Consider the following 25,159-nt stretch of genomic DNA (forward strand, 5'->3'; position numbering starts at 1 on the left):
TACATTCGAGGAAATGGAGGCACACAGAGATTAAGTGATTTGGCCACAATCACAGGTTTAGACGTACATGCCCCAAAAAATAGAAGAAAAAAAAGACACATACGTAAGAGACTAAAAGTTTTACGAGGACTTAATAAATATCTCTCCCTTCCTCTGCGGCTGTCTGGGTTCATCCAACTCAGCCACTTCCTCGGCGACGCCCCGCCCCCATGCTGGTCCCTCTCCCAGACCTGCCTGACCCTCCTCAGCCACTGTCAACCGAGCTGCTGGAGCCAGCTGAGAGACAAGAGTTTTCTGGTAACAGAATTCTTGAAACCAGCAAAAACAACCCCTCTACGTCTGCCACACAGTTTTCGAGTCTGCAATCTGGTAAGATTCCTCTTAAGGGCCTCTTTTTCCGTTACCCTTCTTCTGTAAAAGAAACATTTACTCACAGAAAAGGCAAAGACTGCCATAGGTGTTACACTAACTACCGAGGGGATGGGAGGAAAGAACGCAAACAGGGGGCTAATTTGCTAAGAAGGCTGTCACATCGCCTGCTGGGGTAGCCCGTGGGGCCTGTGCCGCAGACTCTGCCCCGACATCGTCCCGGGGCACTCCGGGCCGGGAGAACAGCAGCGCGCTCCCTGGGAGGCCGTTCTGCGCGGGAGTGGACGGAGAAGTGGCGGCTTGAGGGGCGGGCCATTAACTACCGCCAAGCTGTAACAGCGGTGTACTCTGCGTTCAGAGGGAGTCGTCCTGGGCACAAGAAGGGGAGGGGAAGCCTCTCCTATACTCATTTCGAGTCGTCCGCCGTGTCCCCCTTTCGTTTGGGAAGGCGAGCTGCGCGCCTACCAGGAAGGCACGGTGTTGTCGGGACTCAATGAAGCTCGGGAGGCCGTACCAAAGCCCAGGCTTACCACCCCGAGAGGGAGCAGCTCCGAACCGCGAGAAAAACCCCTCCGGCCAGCCGCACCTGGGCGTCGCCCCCGCGGCCCCAAACACCGCCGGCCTGGCCCCAGGGTACTCGATCCCGGCGGGAGGGAGGCAACCTGCAGGTGCCGCCGAGCAACGCCGGCCACGCCGCCACACACGGACCGGAAGTCCCGGCACTTCCGGGGCGGCCCCCTGAAAACTTCCGGGCGGGCCCTCTAGCTGCCCCAAACTGGTTCCGGCCTCGGGCGCCTGTGTGGCGCCACTCCCGAATGTGCTTTGGGCGTCCCGATTTTGCTGGTGTAGGACGGACAACTCTTGAATTTTGGAACATCTCGAGGTGGGCCCTACAGGATCCCTAAAACCGACACGCGGGACCGCAGGAGCTCGGAAAGCCAGAGCTGCAGATCCTCTGTGCTTTAAGATTAGGGACCAGGGCTTTCAAAACTTGACTGTGATAACACTGCGAACTCCCTCGAACTAGCCATTTCTGGAAGAATTTAACTCAAGACACCAGTCAGTATACTTGTATGGACATACAAGCTGATAAAAGTAGTTCCTAAAATGAAACATTACAGTTGGAGGCACTTAGTATGAATCCATCCCATGGCAGAGTACAAATTAAGAACATATTACAAGGGTCAGACCTGAGGGTATAAACAGCCGGAAAAGAAATGGGCAAAGCATCAGGAAGCCTGGATTCTCTACCTGTACCACTAACTTTAACGGGTGACCCAGTGCAAGCCACAGGCCCCTCTGCATCTCCATTTACAGAATTTCAAAAGTCACTTCCAAGCCTAGCATTCTATAGACCATGAATAATTAAACACAACAGAGAAACGCAGTTATTTCTTTGGTGTGTTACACACTGAAACCAACTATCTCAAGTTGATCCTTTCCAAACCTATTTAGGTGCCATAGAGCTACAAAAGATGAATACTCTTGATCTTTTAAACCATAGGAAATCACATTTTCTCCTTAACAGTCTGCTAAAAACTATGTAAGTGGGTGTTTTACTTGGCAAACTCTTTCTGGCTTGTGGCTTCCTTGGAATAGTTAATCCTATCTAGAGGGACTGCCAAAGGGGCTGTTGAAGGTTGTGTTGTCCCCAAAGCTAAATCGTTTATAAGTTAGAGGCCCCCTGCCGAAGTTTTATCTTTGATTCTACGTAATGAGCCAAGATGGGGAAGGCTAGCACTAGACTTGTAGTCCTAGAACACCTAACTTGGTAGAATGATGGAGCAACAATGGAGGCAGATCTGATGCTGAAAGCAACCTTAGAACATCATCATCAACCATTTTATGGTTTACCATCACCCCAACATGTATATTGCCGCGAACTCCCATCATTTAAGGCTTTTTCTTTTCTAATCTTACATATTATAAAACATATACACACAGGGTTCTTTTAAAGTTTGCCAGTTAATTTTTCTAATCGCAGTGCTGGTATTCGTATCTCTTCTTTCTCCTATATACCTTAAATATATCTAGACCAGGGTTTCTCATGGCACTAATAAACATACGGAGCCAGACATGTCTTTTGTTGTGAGGGCTGTTTGGGCATGCAGGATGTTTAGCAGCATCCCTAGCCTCTATCTGCTAGATGTCAGTAGCATCCCAACTGTCCACTGATGGTACAACCAAAAATATCTCCAGAAGTTGCCAATTTTCTCCAGTTGAGAACCACTGGGTATAACCTCAGATATAAAAGCCTCAGGTACAAAAGCCTATTCTCAAGCACTTTTGCAATGATAATCTTAACACAGTAGTCTCTAGTTTCTTATTCCTATTTTCTTCCTTAATGAATAAATACATTTGGCCAAATAAATGGAGAGCTTCATATTTGTTTTTGCATATATTCTAAAGCTGGGATTTTTTTTTTTTTTTAAAGATTTTATTTATTGGAGGGGAGTGCCTGGGTGACTCAGTCGTTAAGCATCTGCCTTCAGCTCGGGTCATGATCTCAGGGTCCTGGGATCGAGCCCCGCATCGGGCTCCCTGCTCAGTGGGAAGCCTGCTTCTCCCTCTCCCCCTGCTTGTGTTTCCTCTCTCGCGGTCTAATGAATAAACAAAATCTTAAAAAAAATAAAGATTTTATTGGAGAGAGCCTGAGAGCGAGCGGGGGGAGGGGCAGATGGAGAGGGAAAGGGAGATGCAGATTCCCCACTTAGCACAGAGCCCAATGCTGCAATGGATGCAGGGCTTGATCCCATGGACGCTAAGATCATGACCTGGGCCAAAGTCAGACGCTTAACCAACTGAGCCACCCAGGTGCCCCTGAAGTTGGATTTTTTTTTAGTCTTAGTTTGAGGAACAGGCAGTTATAGTTGTACTACAGAAACAGATCTGCATACAAAGTGGTAAGAGAGACATATAAGCCTTGAAAACAGCTTAAAATTTTCTGTAGGTAACTCCATAAATAATCCACACAATGATTCGACAAGCATTTATTAAACACCTACTGTGTGCTCAGCACTGTACTAGGCACTAGGGGGTGCAGAGATACAAATGTAGAAGTCATTATTCCTGCCCTCAAGGAGCTTACAATTTAATTTTGGAAATAAATACAAATGTGAACTACAGTACAGAGTGCTAGAAAATAATTACAAAGCAACATATTAGTAAGTGCATGGACCACAGTACAAACTCAAAGGATAAGTGCTGAGGCAGCACAGAACAAGGGAGGTCTCAGTGTAAGGTGAAGTCAGAGAGAGCTCACTCCGAAGATACAAAGAAGCTAGGCTTAAAGGGAGTGATGAACAAGAGCTGGGGCCAAAAAACAATCTAAACAAAAGATGCTGCATGAGAAAGGCACAGAGGCAAGGGCTTGTAAGACAACAGTGTGAACAAGATGAGTCGAGGTGAATATGCCAGAGAATGAGGCAGAGGCAGATTAAGCATGAAGGGCAAAATAATGGGAGAACTTGGAACACCAGTGCTCTGATAAGAATCATCTGCTGAGTGTTCTGGACTAAAAATGGATTCTGAGGAGGATGACCTTAGAAGCATTACAGGATGGGGATCTTGGAAGCAAGGAAACTAGAAAGAAATTACAATTTCCTGGGCGTCATATGATATGGATCTGCAGAAGGCTATAAGGGGTTGGCAGAAATGTAAAAGATCCAGCCTCATGGAGAAAACTAAGAACCGGAATGTCGAGTGGAGAGCAGAAAAAGACAAAGACAACTATAAGATAGGGATAAGAAATATGAAGGACAGGGCGCCTGGCTGGTTCAGTCAGTAGAGCACAGGATTCAATCTTGGGGCCGTGAGATTGAGCCCCACGTTGGGCATGGAGCCCACTTAAAAAAAAAAAAAAAAGAAATATGAAGGGCAGTGAGTCTTTTCAGGGTAAAGAAGTTAAGCAATAACGCCTATTAAAAGGAAAATGGGAGCTGGGGGACAGGAGTGATGAGGTCTGTTTTCGAATACCAAGTTGTGTAGGTATCTGACCCACAGGGTGGGAAATAAGTTACTGAAACACAGTAAGTGTAAACAATCAAAATAAATAGAAGTGAATATAGAAAAAATACTGGAATAATCAAGACATGAAGGTTATTCTCCGTGGAGAGGAGAAAAAAGACCAATAAAGAAAAGCTAGAAACTGGGAGGAAAATGACCAAAAAGGATCCTACAAGCCAAAGAAGAGAATTCCTGAGTTGCAGGGTAAACTCAACAGTGTGAAATACAGATCAAGAAGGACAAGAACTAAGAAAAGGCATTGATATTTATCCATAGGACACTTCAGTGGAATACTGAGTACAAAAGCCAGTAAGAAGTTTCAAAAGTATAGTAATGAGAAAATGGGATTGAGCGATGGATGGTACATTTGAAAAACCATGAATGACAGAAGAACAGAATGGCAGTTAGAAATGGCAGTGAAGTTGAAGGGTTTCCACATTTTATGCTGTAGGTAAATTTTACTGTCATCCCAACCGACCACATGCCTGGCCTGGCACGGCACATGGATATTTCATTTCCCTCCACAATTCTAGTTCCCTGGGGCAGTTTAGAGAGAAATGTACTCGAATCTGTACATTATTGCTTTATTCTCTGAATTACTCTTTTAAACATGATTTACTTGTACCATTTAGCTTTCTAGTACTACAGAGCATCAAAAGTTATCAACCAAAATAACATTTTCAACCAATTATCCAATAACTGCAATGGATCTGTACTATATTATACTGTACATTCCCTTCCCCAGTAGCTCTTATGGCCAGGGATACAGAATTTCCACATGGCTGGCCAGGGTCAGGGTGTTCACCAGAGACATGGTAGCACAAGGGTCAGCAGCACAGGCTCGAGAATCTGACCCTGTCGGGCAGAGTCCCTGCTCTGTCACTTCCCAGCTCCATGACCTTGGTCAACTCACTCACCCCTCTAAGCCTATTTCCTCATCTATAAAATGCGGGATATACGATCTATCAAACCATGAAAAATGCTTAGCATAGGGCTTGGCACACAGTAAGTGCTTAATAAATGTCAGCTATTACTATTTAGAGTCTCAGGACCAAGAATAAAGCTAACTGCTCTGTATAGGAATCATCCACCACATTCTAGCGCTGCCACCTTGCTCAATGGCGGAAATCTTTGAAACCTAAGATGTGTCTTCTAGGACTAAGTTGGATGGCAGCAGAGTTACAGAAGAACCACACTGTCATGCTGGACCCTAAAATGAGATCATGATGGGAGAAGAAAGTACTGATGAACAGTTCATTTCAGATTAAGAGCATAAAAATAGAATCTGCAGGATATAAAGGAACTTAGCACACATCACTCAGTCAGGAGCTCAGGCTCATAAAGATGGATCAACAACACTCTAGTGCAAAGAGTGAGAAGTGGAGACCAAGAATGGACTTCTACGTATGCCCCCAAAGAAACAACAGCCTTTTCTACTCTTACACTACATGGCTATTTCTGCATGTGGGCTGAACTAACCTTGATAGTTCTTTCAAGTCACGGTCTCTCCTCATTCATCCCAGCATCACACTAATCTTTCTTGGCATATATTCTTTTCTTGGAATTTCTGCCAGATGCTTAGTAATTATAGATTTCAGTAACATAGCTACACATTATTGTGAGTAGAGAGATGTTAGCTGATATACTTACAGTCATTTTAACATGTTGCTCTGAGAGCTTTCACTGGAATAGAAGACAAGTGCTCCTCGGAGCTACGTGGGAGGACCGCGTGTACGTGTGCACATATTTTCCCTCTGACGATGTACTCATCATATATAGTATTTGCACACAGGGCGTACTGGCCTCAGGCAGAACTGGTACCTTACAGAGGCTGAGGCACAACTGAAGCAGAGAGCAAGGATCTGGAGACAACCAGATTTGTTTCTGGTTTCTTGAACTTTCAAGTACAAGGGAATGAGGAATGGAATTCCCTTTGAGTACAAGGGAATCTATAGGCCAAAAGAAAAAAAAAAAAAGAGTAAGAAAACAAAGGATAATGGAAAGCACTGTTTTGAAAAAGTTAGCCAAGGAAACCAGGATCGCAAATGATAGGTGGGTATCAAGGACTCAATGAAACAGGGGTAGTAACCTCGATGTTGTTAGTGATCAGGGTGGGCCACAGAAGGGATTTTATAGAGAAAGAATTTACGATCCAAAAGGCAGACCTTTATGCTGAAAGATTTTATGACCTTTTGAAAAACACCAATAGGTGTTAAGAATTGTTGTTCCTGTTTAGAACAGTGTGAAATTGTGTAACTTCTCTTGGCATGTATCCTATTCTTCTGAATAGGATTAATGGAATCAATTCCAATTTTGAAAGCTGATTTTGGAAAAAAAGCCAAAAGTAACTCCATTCCAAATGTGATGAACAAATGGGTAATGGTAAAAAATGAGACGTTATTCAAGGGTAAAAGTCTTCCAAATATTTGGAGAAGCGGGAGCACAAACGGAATAACCAGAAGTGCCAAATTTAAAGGACAAACCACATTTGGATGCATAAATTCTGGTGTGTTCCTCAAACCAGCCTCATCACCTTATATAATAATATCCCTTGGTATACTGAAAGCCTCCAAGAAAGATAGTGCCCAGCGATGATGAGTTACTACTGGGTCTCTGCTGGATTACAGATGGAGTACACCAGAATTCAGGAGGATGAGGAGCTGTGAGGTGAAGTACTGGACAGATCTCCACTGTGGACACAGAAAGCTCATGGCAAGAAACAGATGGGGAATGAAGGGTGAGGTGCTAAGGCCATCTAACAAGGTGGGACCAGGGTAATGACAAGAGTGACAGACCATCTGGTCAGGGGTTTGTGCAGACTGGTAAGAACCTGACAGGGCAGTACTGTAATGGGCCAGAGGGTTGCGTGTACGTTCTTTGCAAGGATTTTCAGGTCTTCTTCAAGCACCCCTGTCTCCCCTTTCTCCCATGTGATGCTGTAACTGGGATAATGTTACCACCTCTGTGCCACCACAGTGTTCAGTGGGAAGGTGGAAAGGAGAGCCAGAAGTCACCAGAACGTACAACCACCCGAGCTCAAGAGCAGCCAGGCTGTCTCCACTCACCTCTTTCTCTGCTTCATTCCCACAACCATCACTTCCTTTGCTGACACAGGTACTGGGACTGGGGGTGGTGAAGGATACGTATGGATGTTCAATGACTCAGTGGAGTCAGTGAAGGTGATATATGAAGAAAAATGCTGGAGTGCTGTTAAAAATATAGCATTCTGAGTTTGCGTGGGAGTACGGTTTTCCACTGACTATCAGGAACATTAGAATAAAACAAAACACACACTTCAGCATAAATACATTAAGTGTCTGTAAAAATTTCCCTAGAACTAGGTTCCTAGAAAGCTAAATGCAAAGTAAGTCTCACACAGAGGCTGCTTCAGACTCTAAAGCAGCTTCTCAGGTCAGATTTGGAGCATAAGTGACCCTCAGGGGAATAAATGGGGGAAGAGGGTCACAGGAAATGGGAAGCAGCAGAGGGACTAGGAGGAGTAGCCTCTCTCAAACCTACAGCTACTCACCCAAAAGACAAAATTAAGTGCCTCCACGACAAGCAACTTGCTCTAATGCTATTTTGTTTCTAAAGGATACATTAAACCATCAGGAGCTCCACTCCATCAGACGCCTCCCAAGACAGTCAAGCTAATCCACCTGCATCAAGGCACTGGCCCAACTACTGAAGAGCTATCCTAACTCTGCCACCACTATCAATTCTGACCCTAGTGAGGTTGCATGACGACAAACTTTCTTTCTACTACACTGAAAGACCTCTCACCAGCCTGTGGTTTCTCTAAAGTTGAATAATGCCCAAACTATGATTGTGGTTTTTCTCCTAAACTCCTATGGATTCAGATTTTTCTCCACTGTGGATTCTCTGATGCCGAATGAGACTTGACCTCTGAATAAAGGCTTTCCCACACTCATTACATTGATAGGGCTTCTCCCCAGTATGAATTCTCAGATGCTGTATGAGGCCAGTGTTCCCATTAAAAGCTTTCCCACATTCTTTACATTTATAGGGTCTTTCTCCAGTGTGGATTCTCTGATGTTCAATAAGGCCTGACTTCTGACTGAAGGCCCTCCCACACTCATTGCATTTGTAGGGTTTCTCCCCAGTGTGGCTTCTCTGATGGCCAATAAGATGTGAGCTCCGCCTGAAGGTTTTCCCACACTCATCACACTCATAGGGCTTCTCCCCAGTGTGGATTCTCTGATGTCCAATGAGGTGAGAGCTATGACTGAAAGCTTTCCCACACTCATTACATTCATAGGGTCTCTCCCCACTGTGGATTCTCTGGTGCAGAATAAGGCCCGCACTCTGACTGAAAGCCTTCCCACACTGATTGCACTGATACGGCTTCTCCCCAGTATGGATTCTCTGATGCAGGATCAGGCCTGTGTTTTGACTGAAGGCTTTACCACACTCCTTACAGTGATAGCGTTTTACTTTGTTGTGGATATCCTGATGGGAAAGAAGGGCTGACCTGTAACTGAAGGCTTTACCACACACATTACATTGATAGGGTTTCTCCCCAGTGTGGATTCTCCAGTGGCGAACAAGGCCCGAGCTCTGAGCAAAGCTCTTCCCACATTCATCACATTTATGTCGTCTCTCCTGGGTGGGATTTCCCCGCTGCCTCTCTAATCTGCCCAGAAGATCTCGGGCTTCTCCATGCTCAAGACCCCCGATAACATCCCCGTTGCATTTGGCAGCTGTCTCTCCATGTGGTTGGATTCCAGGAGATATTACCTGTTTCGAAGATAATTCCCTGTTCTCATTCCTGGTCTCACCACCTGAAATGAAAATGTGAGAACCATCAAGCCAATGTCACTTTCCATTCTCTATGCTAAAAAGAAATCGAACATATGGGAAATATACACGGAAAACTAGCAGTAAACACAAAACTTCCATCTGTCTCCAAATACTGCCATAACAGAGAGGGAGATGAAAGCAGAGTCAAGCAGAAGTACCACAGGCCGAATGGGGAAGAAATGCCATGAAGAAAGAGGGTTGCTGGGAGGGCACTAAAGCAAGGAAGGGATCACCTGACAAGAAGCAGGGGAGTGGGAAGGAATATGGAACTGCTGAAGGACCTAATGGGGACAGAAATGAAAAAAGCCACAGTCACTGAAAGGGCGGAGCACAAAAGGCCTAATAGGGTGACATCTAGGTAAAGATTCCATGGGGCTGGGAGCAGAAGAAATGACTCCAACTGCATATAGAATAGTACCCAAAGTAAGTCCTGGACTGGAAAATTGAAGTCCATTTTATAGCACTGTTTCTCTCTGTTAGTTCCTGAGTTTAAACTCAACAATGTCTTTCAGAAAGTTCAGAGCTACCATCACATAACAAACAAAACATCTTAACTGATAACAATAACCAGAGCTCTCCTTACCCAGGGAGAACATGTTTCTGTAATTCTCTGGCCTATTATCTCTGCTGGGATCCTTCTGTGACGGGTCAAGAAGCCACTCCTCTCGAATTAGGGATACAGCCATGTCTTCGATCTTCTCTAAAGTCTGAAACAAAACAAAATCCCCATGTGGGACTGGGACTGTTCCATAGCTCCAGCCCACAATGTCAGAGATCTGCCAGGGTTGGAGAGGATCGAGAGGGGGGGAACATACTGTGTAAAGGGATCTAAAGAAGCTGGGAAGAAGAGGGAAATGCACCAGATTTATTGGGATAATCAAGAATCATGCAAAAAGAATCTGGAGCAAGTTCTTGGTCAGTACTGCTACAGAGAGTCCAGACCTCTTTAGGTAGATGCCACCCACACTGCCGAGCAGAGTCAGGGGCTTTGAGAGAGAAGCAGTACAACTCACCTGGAACCCTGCTGTGAGAAGTGCTGCTGTCATCTCCTGGTCTCCAGGACTTCCTTTCTGGGAAGGGGTAGGACTCTGAGAAGTAGAGATGGCTGAGAGAGGAGAAAGGAGCTGAGTGAGGCTAGCCCTGTCCCACAGCTGCGGCAGCCAGCACTAACCCATTCCAACGGTGCTTGTATTTCAGAACATGTGCATTTCTGAGATTTTGCACATAAGATGCTGAAGGGCCCCTGGCTGGCTCGGTAGGTGGAGTATGCGGCTCTAGATCTCAGGGTCGTGCGTTCAAACGTTGGTACAGGGGTTGCTTAAATAAACTTTTTTTAAAATCTTTTTTTTGCGGGGGGGGGAGCTCTGGGTCTATACCTGTGGCTGCCCACAAGACATGTGCACATTGATGTCCCGCTCAGCCTGAAGTTACATGTCAAAAATAGAGTACTGGTTTCCTAATAGGAATTGCTTTACAATTTTCTTCTCTCCCACCAAAGCTACATTCAATCCTTGTGCTTCCTGTACGGTGTTTCTTTAGGTCCTGATCTCTTGGCAAATGGAATATGAGAACCAATTTATATCTACTAACTCTTGTTACCTTTCTGAAATGTCTACCATGACTGCCACTATCTGCTTCCTACAGATATCAGACATTACAATACCAAAATTAACAACAGGCTTTAGAACTTTAGACAAGAATCATATTACTAACTGAAACTGTTTCTATGCTTCTTTAGAAATATTAAAAATCCATTTATATGGAACAAACTGCTATAAACCACATAAATGAAAAAAAAAACTAATGCAGAGCAAGTACGAGATAAAGCTAGAACACCTTGTTCTGCAAGAAGGTAAGAAGTTCTCAAAAAATGATGGGGAAATGTCAAAAGGACGGAGGAGCCAAACTGAAGGGGCCTCCTCTGACCAAATCGGAGACAATTTAAGCACCAAAATAAAGATGGTAACAAAATAAAGACAGATATAGATATTTTATTTCTGGACTTAAGAGTCCATACTGACAAATTAATAAAACGGGGAGGAAGGAACACTGTCTATTACAACAAATAAATGTAGAAGGCATGACACAATTAGAAAATCATTTTATCTTAGTAATCACTGATTCAGTCAAGCATCAAGGAATATTAAAACTAGTGTTTTAGGGGCGCCTGGGTGGCTCAGTCGTTAAGCGTCTGCTTCGGCTTGGGTCATGATCCCAGGGTCCTGGGATCGGGCCCCACATCGGGCTCCCTGCTCAGTGGGGAGTCTTCTTCTCCCTCTCCTGCTCCCCCTGCTTGTGTTCCCTCTCTTGCTGTCTCTCTCTCTCTGTCAAATAAATAAAATCTTAAAAAAAAAAAAGAAAAGAAACACACTCAAGTATCTCTCCACAAATTACTTATTAATTATAAAGGGAAAAATAGTAACTTTACAGTGATCAACCTACCAACTTTGATAACCAAGTCATCAAAGATACCAACACCAGTAACAGGACAAATTTCTCTGGTACAGCGGAGGAGGCAACAGCACTTCTGGGGTGCTCCTGCCACACATGCACAACTGAATTTACACATAAGGAAACACTACACAAACCCAAACTGCAGCCATTCTATAAAACAACCAACCTGTACTCATCAAAAATGTCAAAGTCATGAAAGGCAAAGAAAGGCTGAGCAACTATTCCAAATTAAAGGAGTCTAAAGAAACATGACAACCGACTGCAAAGGGTAATCTTGGACTGGACTCTGGAAGAACATTATTGGGACAACTGGCAAAACAGAAATATGAACTGTAGCCCAGATTATTTCTGTATTAGCATTACATTTCCTAATTGTGGCGCATTACTGTGGCTATCCAAGAAAATGTTCTTGCGTGAGGAATTATGTACTGAAAGTTACAAAGAAAGTGGCATGATACCAGCAAAACCTCAAAACGCCTATGTTGTTACTACACTGGGATAACAGAAATGTGTGAAGATGTAAAAATCCCCAAATTCTTTAATTTGTTCATGAATCTACCAATGGGACTGATAGTCTGTATCTGAAGCCTAAACATTCAAACCCAGATCTTAGGACTGGTCTGTAAACAGAAATTCTACTTCCTAGTTCTCCAGGAACTCAACAGGCACTTTCTTTCTTTTCTACTTCTCCCTCCTCATCAATGAAATCTGGCCCCTCACCTCTCTCTTCTGGCCCCTGGGGCACTGGAGATTTGTGCTGGGTTGCCCCAGGTCGGAGCGGAGTATTTGGAAGCTCTGGTGCAGACTCTGAATGCACCACCTCCTCCCAGAGTCCATGTCCATGTGCACGGGCTGAGACCTGAAAACAATGGGACAGATGCATTACAAGAAACTCCTTCATGAAAGGAAGCAAACAACGTTAAGAAGATCAAGAGCGACGGGACAAGATGGAGCTCTTGCAGGTCCTGAAACGCGGGCTGCAGCAGGTCAGCGGCCACGGCAGCCTCTGTGGCTATCTACGGGTTTTCTTCAGGGCAAATGATGTGAGGGTTGGTACCTTAGTGGGGGAAGACAAATACGGAAACAAATACTATGAAGACAACAAGCAGTTTTTTGGCCGTCACCGATGGGTTATATATACTACTGAAATGAATGGCAAAAACACATTTTGGGATGTGGATGGAAGCATGGTGCCCCCTGAATGGCATCGTTGGTTTCACTGTATGACCGATGATCCTCCAACAACAAAACCACCTACTGCTCGTAAATTCATCTGGACAAATCATTAAGTTCAATGTGAGTGGCACTCCAGAACAATATGTACCTTATCCTACCACTAGAAAGAAGATTCAAGAGTGGGTCTCACCTTCAACACCTTACAAGTAAAGACACTGGAAAACAGTTTGAACATGTGAAATATGGGGCTCTTCATGCAATTGCACTTTCACTGCTTCATATTCACTTGATTAAAAAAAAAAAGAAGATCAAGAGCACATCTCTAGGGATATGTGCTTGTTAAAAGGAAGAAGCAGAATTTCATCTACTTTCCACAGGCAGTGAGAACACAAACGAGCTCATTAGCACAGAAAGGCATCATTTCTGCCGATGCCCTTCCTGCCGTTTTGCACTCGCAAGGCATGGGCAGAATGATAAACAGAAACTTAAAGCAGTGCTATTTGGGAGAAAAAACTTTGGTAACACTGAAGAAATCTGAGGTCTGGTCTCAGATCTACCTTTAATTATGAGTGCCCAGAGTAATTCAAGTAACTTAAGCTCTCTACGTATCAGTTTCCCACCTGGCAAACAGGAACAGTAATAGCTGCAAGGATGTTATAAGGATAAAAAATGTACACCTAGCCTTCACAGAAAAAGAACTCTACAAATACAAGCGACAATGCACTAGAACTATGGTCATCCTCCTACAACAGAAACGGATGCCCAGCATTTATTCTGCTGCAGTGCTAATGTCCCTCCAGCCCGCTTCCAGACCTCCCAGTCACAGCACGCACACCTCCTTCTACTTACTGGCCGTCCTAATATGTCAATCTGCCTTTCCAAATCCTCCAATAGCGTCACCACCTCCTCTCCGTTCTCTAGCTGATGTTCCTTCACCAGAGTCTGGAGCTCCTCAGGCAGGATGGTCAAGAACTGCTCTAGCACTAGCAACTCCAAGATCTGCTCCTTGGTGTTCAAATCTGGCCTTAGCCACTGATGGCAAAGTGCGCGGAGTTGGATCAGAGCTTCTCGGGGTCCTAATGTCTCCTGGTAGCATAACTTCCTAAAGCGCAGGCGGAACAGCTCTTGGCCTGGAGGGTTATTTTCATGCAGACTAGATTCCTGGTCCCAGCCGTGATCTTCCTCTACCTTGACAATTACAAGGTCTTCTTCAGGAGCTTGGTCAGGTGGGGATGGGGCTGACGACTTTCTTGATTCTGCTGCCATTTAGGGCTGGAAAAGCTCAGTAGGCTTGTTTCCACTACCTTCTTTATCTTCTTAAGAACCTTCCAAGGAGCTCTTCAGTAAGGGCAATTCTTGGGGTAGAGAAACTGTCAAACAGTATTAAAGCAAGTCAAAGGTCACAGTAATACATTACGACATCTTAACAAGCTCCTCACCACAACATGTACCTCATGGCTCAATCACTTAAGTGAGCCTCTCCACTGTTCCAGAAGTAACTCCTTACCTCCTTAGCTTTCTGCCAAACACCCATCTGGGGAATAGTCCATCCCTTCTGCTTCCTCTCCTTGGGGATGTGGAATACAGCAAACAAAGTCAAGAAACCATGCAGACTGGGTCAGACTAAAGTTCTGCACTTAACCTCAGCTGGCCCTCAGTGATGATCGAACTCTTTCGGCATCTGCTGCACCATCCATACTGTCTCTACACACTTCGGCTCTCAGCCTATCCCTCACACTCAACAGAGACTCATTTCTTTTTTTTTTTTTTTTTTAGATTTTATTTATTTATTTGACACAGAGAGAGATCACAAGCGGGGGGCAGGGGGCAGAGGGAGAGGGAGAAACAGGCTCCCGGCCAAGCAGGGAGCCTGACGCGGGGCTCGAGCCCAGGACCCTGGGATCATGACCTGAGCCGAAGGCAGACGCTTAACCGACTGAGCCACCCAGGTGCCCTGAGACTAATTTCCATACAGTCTAGCTCAAGGTACTGTCCAGAACTATCCTAACACCAAAGGCTCTTCTCCACCTAAGTCATTATCCTACTGTGCTCTCCATCCCCCCTCCTGTCTCAAGGCTAACCACTTCCACTGTGGACTTTACCTCCCTCTACAACTCTCTTTGGAGCACTGGTCCTGCCTCTCCAAGGAACCTAAATGCCCTAATCACACCTGCAACCCAAAAGTCTAGTCCCACACACTAATGACCTTCCACAGTGTTTTATAAATAAAATCATACAGTAGGTAGTCTTTTGAGTCTGGCATCTTTCACTTAGCATAATACATGAGGTCATCAATGTTGCTGCATGTATCAGTAGTTTCTTCCTTATATGGATGTATGTTTATCCATTCTCAGTTGAGAGATATCTCAAGTCATTTTCAGTTTTTGATGATTACAAGCAAAGCCACTATGAACATCTGCATGTGTTTTTGTTTGAACATGTTTTCATTTTACCTGGATAAATATCTAAAAGTAAAATTGCTGGGTCATATGGTAGGTATATGTATAACTGTATAAGAAACTACAGAACTGTTTTCTAAAGTGGGTGTAACACTTTGCATTCCACTAGCAATATGTGAGAATTGCTTGTTGCTCCATTTCCTGACAAGCATTTAATATTGTTTTATTTTTAATTTTAGGTATCTGAATGTGTAATGGTATCTCACTATGGTTTTATTTATTATTTATTTGCTTTTATTTTTAACCACTCTCTGGTATCTCACTATGGTTTTAATTTGCATTTTCCTTCTGTCCAATAATGTTGAGCATCCTTTCACATGCTTATTTGTCATCCATACATCTTTGGTGAAGTATCTGCTCAAAATTTCTGCCTGTTTTCAAAATTGATTCTATTTTGGGCGCCTGGGTGGCTCAGTCGTTAAGCGTCTGCCTTTGGCTCAGGTCATGATCCCAGGGTCCTGGGATCGAACCCCGCATCAGGCTCCCTGCTCCCCCTGCTTGTGTTCCTTCCCTCCCTTGCTGTGTCTCTCTCTGTCAAATAAATAAATAAAATCTAAAAAAAAAAAAAAATTAGATTCTATTTTGAGTTTCAGGATTCCTTACATATTCTAGATACAAGGCCTTCATAATATATGTGATTAGCAAATATTTCCTCCTCTTCATAACAGAAATGAAGTGCCTTTCAAAGAACAGAAATTCATAACGTTTTTGAAATCGAATTTGTCAATTTGTTTCTTTTAGGGATTGTGCTTTTGGTGTCATATCTAAGAAACCTTTGCTTAATCCATGGTCACAAAGATTTTCTCCTGTTTTCTTCTAAGAGTTTTATAGTTTTAAGTCTTACCTTAGATCTATGATCCATTTTGAGGGTTTTTTTGTTTTTTGTTTTTTGTTTTTTTAAAGTAAACTCTACACTCAACCTGGGGCTCAAACTCATGGTCCTAAACTCAAGAGTCGCATGCTTCACCTGCTGAGTCAGCCAGGCAGGCGCCCCAAATTTTGAGTTAATTTTTGCACAGAGTTTGAAGTGTGGACAGAGATTCATTTTTTTTTTTTGCACAAAGATACCAAAATGTTCCAGCACTGTTTGCAGAAAAGGTTACTCTTTACCCACTGAATTATCTTTGCCCATCTTTGCCAAAAACCAATTGACCATATATGTGTGGGTCTATTTCTGGAATCTCTATTCTGTTCCACTGACCTACACCTTTATCCTTTCACCAAAACAAAACTGTCTTGATTATTGTGGCTTTCAAAATCCTGGAATCAAGTACTAAGAGCCCTGAAACTTTATTGTATATTATCAAAATTGTTTTGATTTTTCTAATTCCATTGTCTTTTGATATAAATTCCTACAAAAAGAAACCCTGGAACAGGATTTGTGCTGAATCTACAGCTCACTGACATTTTAATTTCCATTCTATAAACACAGTCTGTCTCTCCATTTATTCAAGTCTTCTCTGATTGCTTTCATTAGTGCCCAAACTACCTATTCTTTCTCTTCAGATCATATAAATCTGTCGCTTTTTACTACCTATTCTTAAAGGACAAAATAAAATGTTTTCTCCTTTAAAATCCTTTCTTAGGGTGCCTGGCTGGCTCAGTCGGAAGAGCACGTGACTCTTGATGTCAGGGTCGTGAGTTCAAGCACGACACTGGGTGTAGAGCTTACTTTAAAAAAAAGTAAAAAATAAAATCCTTTTTTGATGACTCCATTTGGAAGTGACTGCCCTCTTACTCTATACCTCTGTTGCATAAATGTTTATCACTTTGTGATGTTCAAGTGATTTTTATTTTAGGAATATAATGCTAATACAAAATTGGAAAATGTATTCTCTCATTTTACCATATTCATAGAATAAAAGATTTATAACTTGTTTTTTTAAAGTGTTTATTAATGTTACTTTTCCTGTAGTTATGTATTATTAGTTGCAAAGAAGTTTTGACTTCCTAACTTGATTGTATGTTCCCCATGAGTATAGATCTATATCTTTTATTTTATTGATAATTCTATCAATAAAGAATGAAGAACATTCAAAGGCTATTATTTATAACACCTAACACAGAATATATCTGTATTTGCTAAAGAGCAAGGTTTAGATACAAACCTGGAGGTCCAAAGAGTTCAATAACAGGGTCCTATTTCTTTGTGGGATATATCCTATGGCCTTTATCTTTGGTAACAGACATCACCTCTTGCCTGCACTTGGCAGTGGGTAAGTGGTCTTCCTGCCTTTGGTTATTCTTTTATCCCATTTGTGTTCCACATTGCTGCCTGTTGTGGGTTGAACTGTGTCCTCCCAAAAGATATGTTGAGGTCCTAACCCCTGATACCTGTGAATGTGACCTTATTTAGAAGTAGGGTCTTTGCAGATGTAATCAAGTGAAGCCACTGGAGTAGAGTAGGGCTTTATACAGTATGACTGGTGTACTTTTAAGAAGAGAAGAGAGACAGAAACTGAGACAAAGAGAGAACCATGTGAAGACAGACACAGAAGAGAGCTATGTGACTACAGAGGCAGAGATCAGGAGTTACAAAGCCACAAGCCAAGGAATGCCAGTAACAACCAGAAGCTAGGAGAGCGTGGCCCTGCCGACACCCTGACTTTGGACTTTTGGGCTCCATAACTGAGAGAGAATAGATTTCTGCTGTGTTAAGCCACCAAGCTTGTGATACTTTGTTATATAGTATGTTACCCTATGAAATTAATACTCTGCTAGAGAGACTGTTTTAACAAATACGTAATACAACTCATCACTTTAAAATCTTTCAACAGGGAACCCAACTCTTCAGCACAATATGCAAGGCCCTTTATGGTACGTAAACCTGCCTACCTTTATCTGCTACAAGCTCACCTTCATATAGCTTTTTCCAAACGTGGCTTTCTTAAACCTCCATTCTGCTACAGAGCTCTTTACTCTAGCTCAGTGGTTCTCCACCAGGGGCAATTTTGCTCCCTTCTCCCAAGGATATTTGACATTGTCTGAAAACATATTTGGTTGTTACAACCGAAGGGAAGGGATGCTATTGGCCTACCAGCGGGTAGAGGCCAGAGATGTTACTGAACATCTTCCAATGCGTAACAGAGATCCCCACAACAAAGGATGATCTGGCTCCGTGTCAATGCCAAGGGTGATAAATCCTGGTCTAGTTGAGACCATTCAACTCTAACTTAAAAGTCTGAGCTTACCTATTTCCTTTTTCATGAGGTCTTCTCTATCACCCCCACTCTGTACTCCACCACCCCAAGCAGATTAAGGTGCTACCAAAATATATATATATGTTTTAAGATTTTATTTGTCAGAGAGAGTGACAAAGGATGAGCAGGGGGAGCAGCAGGCAGAGGGAGAAGCAGGCTCTTTTTTAAAAAAATATTTTATTTTATTTATTTGTCAGACAGAGGGTGGGGGAAAGAGTGAGCACAAGCAGGGGGAGCGGCAGGCACAGGGAAAAGCAGGCTCCCTGCTGAGCAAGGAGCCTGATGCGGACTCCATCCCAGGACCCCCAGGACCCCGGGATCAGGACCTGAGCCAAAGGCAGAAGCTTAACCAACTGAGCCACCCAGGCAACCCCCAGCCTTGTCTAATTTTAAAGATAATTTTCTTCCCCTTCTGTCCACACTCTCTAAGTAAGGGTTTGTTTTTGTTTTTAAGTTTCTATTTATTTTTTTAGTAATCTCTACACCCAACATGGGGCTCAAACTCACAATCCGGGGATCAGGGGTCTCATGCTCTTCCCACTGAGCCAGCCAAGCACCCCTCTAAGTAAGGGTTCTTAATGTTCCTGAAGTTATTGGATGGGTGTCAGGTCTGTGAACTCTGCTGAAATTGACTGTAAACTTTTGTGCCTATGGACTTTTTTCTAGGGAGAAATTCTGTGTTTTCATGTGATCGCAGAAACCCTACCCCGTCCTTCCCCTCCTCCAGAAAAAAATACACTCCTGAAAAAGGCACTGCTTTGAAGACTGATGTCAGGAAGTGTACAGATGTAGCGTGATTCTCCTTCTAAGGGCCTGTCTCTCTCTGCTCTGTAGACCACAGGTCTGTGGTTTCACCGTGCACATCTCTGGCCGACTGCTTCTGGGTACGCTGCCTTTGGTCATGCTCTTTTCCACTGCCTGCAGGGCGGCCAGTGCCATCTTTCTGGAACACAAATAACTCATACAACTTTCTTGCTTAGAAAGACATACAGAGGGGGGCGCCTGGGAGGCTCAGTTAGTCAAGCGTCTGCCTTCGGTTCAGGTCATGATCCCAGGGTCCTGGGATGGAGCCCTGTGTCGAGACCCCTGCCCCACAGGGAGCCTGCATCTCCCTTTCCTGCCCCCCCTTGTGTGCTCCCTGTCAAATAAATGAAATCTTAAAAAAAAAAAAGACATACAGAGGAAAAGGTCACTGCCACAAACATTTGCAAGAAAACCATGGCCATGGGCACACATTTACAGTACTCTACATAGTGTGGTTAAGTCCTATATTTGGACCATGTGAAAAATATCTGCTATTTTGTGGAGAAGTGGGGACATTTCCTGGAATAGTGAGAGTTGAGGGAAGAGCGAATCTGGGCAAGAAGCTGAGATTTTTTGGAGAGTTTGAGACAAGAGTAATCAATTTTGTTTTGAACAGCCAGATTTAATATCCATGGTTTTAAATTAATTTATTTTTTAAGTTAATTAAAATTTAATAAATTCTTTTTTTTAATTATTTTTTTAAAGATTTTATCTATTTATTTGAGAGAGAGAATAAGAGACAGCACAAGAGGGAAGAGGGTCAGAGGGAGAAGCAGACTCCCCGCCGAGCAGGGAGCCCGATGTGGGACTCGATCCCGGGACTCCAGGATCACGACCTGAGCCGAAGGCAGTCGCTTAACCAACTGAGCCACCCAGGTGCCCAAAATTTAATAAATTCTTAAATGTTCTTAAAATAGCTACTTATGTTTTAAAAACTTAAAAGATCATTACCATGGGACATTTATTTTAAGTTCTAATTGTTTAGAATGTGATGCTGCACAGTCACAGTTTCACCATGTTGTCTTACGAATTTCCTTAAAGCCAACGTTCATCTTTACTGAATAACTGGCCATCTTCCGTCTTATAGTCAATCCTTACCAACAGTAGATAAAAAATACTTCAATGTTAAGTGTGCACCATTCGAGAACTTTATATTGTTTAAGATATTAAATAATTAACATATTAAATGATATTAAATAAAGTCTCAATAGTGAGACTGATAGAAGTCATCTAATTACCAGCTTTGTTCATAATTTACACCAAATCAGCCAACCAGTCTTGTCCATTCCCCACCCTGACTATTCTTTTTAGTGGCTCTTTTTCCACTTTTTAGTCTCTTTCCTCTCCAATCAAGTTTTTGACAATTACAACCTATAACTAATCAAGTACAAAAATACAGATTACAAAATTAGTCTATTATTTACCTTCCTCTCAGTTTCATGTATACACATCTGCATTAAATTGGTAAGCACTGCTTCTTACATCCTTTTTTTTTTTTAAATTTTATTTATTTATTTATTAGAGAGCGAGCGAGAGAGAAACAGCATGAGAGAGGAGAGGGTCAGAGGGAGAAGCAGGCTCCCCGCTGAGCCGGGAGCCCGATGTGGGACTCGATCCCAGGACCCTGGGATCATGACCTGAGCCGAAGGCAGTCGCTTAACCAACTGAGCCACCCAGGCGCCCTACATCCTCTTTTAAGAATACCCAGTCAAGGGGCACCCGGGTGGCTCAGTTAGTGTTGTGGGACTCTTGATCTCAGGGTGGAGAGATCGAGCCTGGGGAAGGCTCTGCACTCAGCACAGAGTCTGCTTGAGATTCTCTCTCTGCCCCTCCTCCGTGAGCTCGCTCTCTCTAATAAATAAATAGGGGTGTTTGGGTAGCCCACTCAGTTAAGCATCTGCCCTCAGCTCAGGTCATGATCCCCACAACAGGCTCTCTGCTCAACAGGGAGTCTGCTTCTCTCTCTCTCCCTCTGCCCCCCGCTTGTGTGTGCGTGCACACACTCTCCCTCTCTCTCAAATAAATAAATAAATAAAATCTTTATAAATAAATAATTTTCAGGGCGCCTGGGTGGCTCAGTCGTTAAGCATCTGCCTTCAGCTCAGGTCATGATCCCGGGGTCCTAGGATCAAGCCCCGCATCAGGCTCCCTGCTCCGCGGGAAGCCTACTTCTCCCTCTCTCGCTGTCTCTGTCACATAAATAAAACTTTAAAATAAATAAATAAATCTCTTAAAAAAAATACTTGGTCAAGTTTATTGATTTAGGAAGTTAAAATAGTCAATCTGTAAAGACTCTTCTGATCTCAAACGCTATAATCCTGTCAACTACTAAAGGCAAAACTCAGATTTTATTTCATTATTATTCTTTTAAACATTATTTTGTCAGCATTTTGAGAGTGAAGATTTATTTATTTCAGAGAGAGAGAGGAATGGGGGGCAGAGGGAGAGAATCTCAAGCAGTGTCCCTGCTGAGCTCAATCATGGGGCTCCAACTCAGGACCCTGAGATCATGACCTGAGCCCAAATCAAGAATCAGAGGCTTGGGGCACCTGGGTGGCTCAGTTGGTTAAGCGTCTGCCTTTGGCTCAGGTCATGATCCCAGAGTCCTGGGATTGAGTCCTGCATCCAGCTCCCTGCTTCTCCCTCTGCCTGCCACTCCCCCTACTTGTGGGCTCTCTCTGACAAATAAATTAATCAAATCTTAAAAAAAAAAAAAGAGTCCAAGGCTTAACCCACTGAGCCACCCAGGTGCCCCACAACTCAGATTTTAAAGCATTATTGTTTTAAGAGGTAAGAAGGAATGTTTTCTTCCTTAGGACTAAGTAAGTCTACTTTGGGATGTTTGGGAACTGAAAATAAAACAAGAAAGTGATTTTTCAGGCTTTAAAGATCAAGAAAAAATAAGTGAAGCAAAAACTGTCCTTCAGAGTTATCTCAAACTGCAGAAGCCGGTTTTAATATCGACCACATTTCACACTCAACCACAGCACAAATTCAAAATACTTACACATCTGTAAAAACTATGATTACTGCATAAATACACTTAACTGAACTAACCAAACAACAGAAATCTGGATTGTTCTCGGAGGTGGCAGTGGCCTGACAGAATGACTCGTGAGGGACCTGAGTTTTGGAAATGGGGCCCCTCCAGAAGTTCCCAGGCATCTACCTTAGCAACCCTTCATAAGCAAGGTAAGTAGAGTAAGGCTGAATTCCGTATTACCCCAAAATTGTGAAAACTGTCTTTTGTACAATTACCCAGTCAATACACCACCATTTTCTGGATACACTACAGAGCAGAGGAGCAAAAACAGGTTTCCAAGGATAATTAGGCTTCCAAAAGCAAAATACTGCTTGGAAGAAAAAAAAAGGAAAAAAACCGTATTTTGAAGGAAATGCAATATTGCTAAGTAAAAGCAGCTCAGACGGGGGAAGCAGCTGGAAAAAAGATAACGTGGGGGCGGCTTCGCGTTTTAAGGCAAAAACATCACAAAGAGGAGCGGGATGAAGAAAGCGAACCCCCGGGAGAGAGCCCTGGTGGAGAGTTTGGGGCCGCGGCCCAGGCCTGCGCCCGCGGGGACCAACCCCGACCCCCGGCGGCCCGGGGCGCCCCCGCGTCTGGGCCCCCTGCAGACCCTCAACCCTCAGGCCCGTCCCCAGCGGCGGCCCAGTCTGGCCACAGAGCGCTCCGCTCCTCCGCCCGGGGCCCGAGCCGTTACTCACCGCGAGCTCCAGCGGCGGCCCGGGCTGGGGCAGGCGGGCTGCAGAGGACGGACGCAGCCGGAGGAAGGGCGGCGAGGGAGCCGGCAGAAAGCTGTACCCCGACCAGGGCCCCGCAGCCCCGAACTTCCAGGCCCGCGGAGGCACAACATCGACCAACGCGCATCTTGTCTCGAGGCACTTCCGGAAGCTCTCTAGGAATCCTGGAGGTCTGGAAGCTCTATGGTCAGCCGGCTGCGGGCTCCGGCGCGGCGGCGCCTGCGCGCAGCTGTCCGGGGGCGGGAGGGGGAAGGTGGGTGCAGGCTCGGGTCCTGCAAGCGCTTGGAGACCCCGGCGCTTCGCTGTCCTCCAGGGCTTCTGCACAGACTGCCGGTTGCTCGGGGAATTCCTGCCAGCCACAGTTCATAGCCTTTGGAATCCCTTTTGGCACCGAGTAATAGTCTTGCTATACCGTCTTGTTAAAAAATTCATGGTGGGGCGCCTGGGTGGCTCAGATGGTTGGGCGTCTGCCTTCGGCTCGGGTCATGATCCCAGCGTCCTGGGATCGAGTCCCGCGTCGGGCTCCCTGCTCCTTGGGAGCCTGCTTCTCCCTCTGCCTCTCTCTCTCTCTCTGTCTCTCATGAATAAATAAATAAATTCTTTAAAAAAATAAATAAAAAATAAAAAATTCATGGTGATTGAGTATAAATTCCCAACGAATCATTACATGTGTTCAGCTCTTTCCTATCCTACTGAATTGCAATCTCTTACAAAACCTGCTTAGCAGCTGAGCTTTTTGGATGCTCAATTTGTGAGGGACGCTTCGCTAGTAGACCCTAGTTTTCACACCACAAAATTGGGGAAGTAGATATATGATCTCCGTAGGTTACTGAGGACTCTTGCCAAGGAGACAGTGTTTCAGAAGGCTCTGAAGATGGGGCGCCTGGGTGGCTCAGTCGTTGGGCATCTGCCTTCGGCTCAGGTCATGATCCCAGGGTCCTGGGATCGAGCCCCGCATCGGGCTCCCTGCTCCGTGGGGAGCCTGCTTCTCCCTCTCCCCTTCCCCCTGCCTGTGTTCCCTCTCTCGCTGGGTCTCTCTCTGTCAAATAAATAAATAAAACCTTAAAAAAAAAAGAAAAAACAAAACAAAGAAGGCTCTGAAGAATTGCTCCCAAGCTTGTCGGCTTTGTATGCAAAAACGGGAAGACTATGCATGCTTGTCAGCAGCTCTCCAAATCCTTGACTCACAAGGTATAATCTGTTCGGTTGTAAAAATTAAGATTTACTGATTTCCACAGAGACATAAATCTTAATTTACACGTCATCTTAATGCATTATGTTTCTATTATATTGGATTGTTCAAAAACAGTGCCTGCAGGCCTGTGCTTCACTGGTTTTCTGGTTCTTCCTGTTTGGGGATCTCTTTGAGGTCACTTGAGAAGATCACAGAAGGCTGACATTAGTCACCTTAGGGCGGTGTTACTGCACACTTTATATATCCGTTGTATTAAAGTTTTAACTTTTCAGACTAGAATTTGGGGGGTGGGGGTTGAGGAAAATGTCTTATTTGTGTTGTTTTGCCTCCCCTCCCCATTTTTATTCCTTCAGCACCTTTCCTAACCACCCACTTATTTTCTCAGATGCCCCTCCAATCTTCAGCTTAATTTCCCCTCTTTATCTGTTCCTGCTGATAGCTGATGTGGAGAACAAAGGCAAAAGAAAAAAAAAATTAAACGTCCTTACAACTTACAGCCCACTGACAAGTACTTGAGACAGGCAGGGTGACCGTCCTCAAGGAGGTCAGCTGCCACAGTGTTAATACTTTGCTAGAAGCAAAAGGCAACCTTAGCTTGACATTAGCCTGACTTCCAGGATCCTATAAAAAATCCCTTGGGAAACTTCCTTTCTCTCTACCCACCCAAGAGATATGTTAGCAATCATCCTTCAAGCATTGGGCCCACTGATATACATCTGAAGGGTCTCATGACTAAGGATTTACGAGACAGTAATAAATGACCTTTTCTAACAACAGCTAGCCCCTCCATGTCCTGGAAACCCTGCTTCCAAAATTCCTTAGAGGGGCACCTGGGTGGCTCAGTCGGTTAAGCTGACTGCCTTTGGTCCTGGGATTGAGCCCCGCATCAGGCTCCCTGCTCAGCAGGGGAGTCTGCT

The 25,159-nt window shown here is 44.2% G+C and overlaps 1 protein-coding gene and 1 pseudogene across 1 annotated transcript; one reads left to right on the plus strand and one right to left on the minus strand.

Moving 5' to 3' along the window:
• Positions 1-3,343: 3,343 nt before the first annotated feature.
• ZKSCAN8 (zinc finger with KRAB and SCAN domains 8) lies at positions 3,344-23,169 on the minus strand. Its single transcript, XM_045866231.3, has 6 exons — positions 23,012-23,169; positions 13,675-14,195; positions 12,370-12,508; positions 10,209-10,300; positions 9,779-9,902; positions 3,344-9,176 (listed from the first exon to the last, which is right to left on the minus strand). The coding sequence occupies exons 2-6, from the start codon at positions 14,089-14,091 to the stop codon at positions 8,215-8,217; spliced, it is 1,734 nt and encodes a 577-aa protein (XP_045722187.1). The 5' UTR covers positions 14,092-14,195; positions 23,012-23,169; the 3' UTR covers positions 3,344-8,214.
• On the plus strand, positions 12,527-13,120 carry LOC123837370 (NADH dehydrogenase [ubiquinone] 1 alpha subcomplex subunit 12-like; annotated as a pseudogene).
• Positions 23,170-25,159: the final 1,990 nt, after the last annotated feature.

Source organism: Mirounga angustirostris, unplaced genomic scaffold (genome assembly GCF_029215605.1).
Source record: "Mirounga angustirostris isolate CCGP_5_RB_7025 unplaced genomic scaffold, mMirAng1.0.hap1 SCAF_8, whole genome shotgun sequence".
Taxonomy (NCBI): domain Eukaryota; kingdom Metazoa; phylum Chordata; class Mammalia; order Carnivora; family Phocidae; genus Mirounga; species Mirounga angustirostris.